A 981-nucleotide genomic window follows, 5' to 3' on the forward strand; every position below is an offset into this window, starting at 1 on the left:
GAGCTCAAAATCCTGGCCGGAGATGTCATTTCCCGCACCGCATTCGGCAGCAGCTACCTTGAAGGAATGAAGATATTTCAGCTGCAAACCGAGCAAGCAGAGCACCTCATCACAAACATTCGGAGGATTCTCATTCCCGGCTACTTGTGAGTTACTACCAACTGAATTTACAGTTTTCCTTTTTCTTTATGCGGGGAACTGAAATTACAGTTACACTTGTAATAACTTAACAAGGAACATTCTTTGTAACAGTTGCACTTGTAATAACTTAAAAATGAACATTCTTTGTAATGGGAAGTGCATGCTACATTTCAGATCTTTGCCAACCCCAAACAATAAAAGGATGTATCAGGTCAACAACGAGGTTGAATCGATTCTACGGGGTTTAATTGCAAAAAGAACTAAATCTGTCAAGGAAGGAGAAAGCACCAAAGATGACTTACTTGGCTTATTGCTAGAGTCAAACATGAGGCACACATATGACAATGGTCAATCCAGCATGGGGATGACAATTGAAGATGTCATCGAGGAGTGCAAGACGTTCTACTTTGCAGGAATGGAGACAACATCAGTACTACTCACGTGGACCATGATCGTTCTAAGCATGCATCCGAAGTGGCAGGACCGTGCAAGGGAGGAGGTCCTAGGTTTATTTGGGAAAAACAAACCTGAATACGAAGGTCTAAACCGACTTAAAATGGTAAATATTGAATTGCCAGAAGTACTTCATTTTTTGATCCTCTATATGATGACACCAACTTTTCTATCGGAGGTATATGCCCCCCTTTCCTTATACGTTTGTAATTTGCATGCAGGTGACCATGATCCTTTACGAGGTTCTTCGGTTGTATCCTCCAAGCATTCATTTTAGCCGGAAGACATGCAAGGAGGTGCTAATCGGAGACAAAAGGTACCCAGCTGGCATGATGATTGAGCTCTCCGTACTACTCATGCACCATGACCCTGACATTTGGGGAAGCG

At 42.7% G+C, this 981-nt stretch overlaps 1 protein-coding gene across 1 annotated transcript; it reads left to right on the forward strand.

Annotated features, from left to right (window-relative positions):
* Positions 1 to 438: 438 nt before the first annotated feature.
* Positions 439 to 974, forward strand: LOC119343197 (11-oxo-beta-amyrin 30-oxidase-like; the record flags this gene model as incomplete). The annotated part of the gene is made up of 2 exons (XM_037614309.1): positions 439 to 700; positions 816 to 974. Coding segments are annotated over exons 1-2 (393 nt in total), but the record flags the coding sequence as incomplete, so codon positions are not given.
* Positions 975 to 981: the final 7 nt, after the last annotated feature.

This window comes from Triticum dicoccoides, unplaced genomic scaffold (genome assembly GCF_002162155.2).
Source record: "Triticum dicoccoides isolate Atlit2015 ecotype Zavitan unplaced genomic scaffold, WEW_v2.0 scaffold118801, whole genome shotgun sequence".
NCBI classification, from domain to species: Eukaryota; Viridiplantae; Streptophyta; class Magnoliopsida; order Poales; family Poaceae; genus Triticum; species Triticum dicoccoides.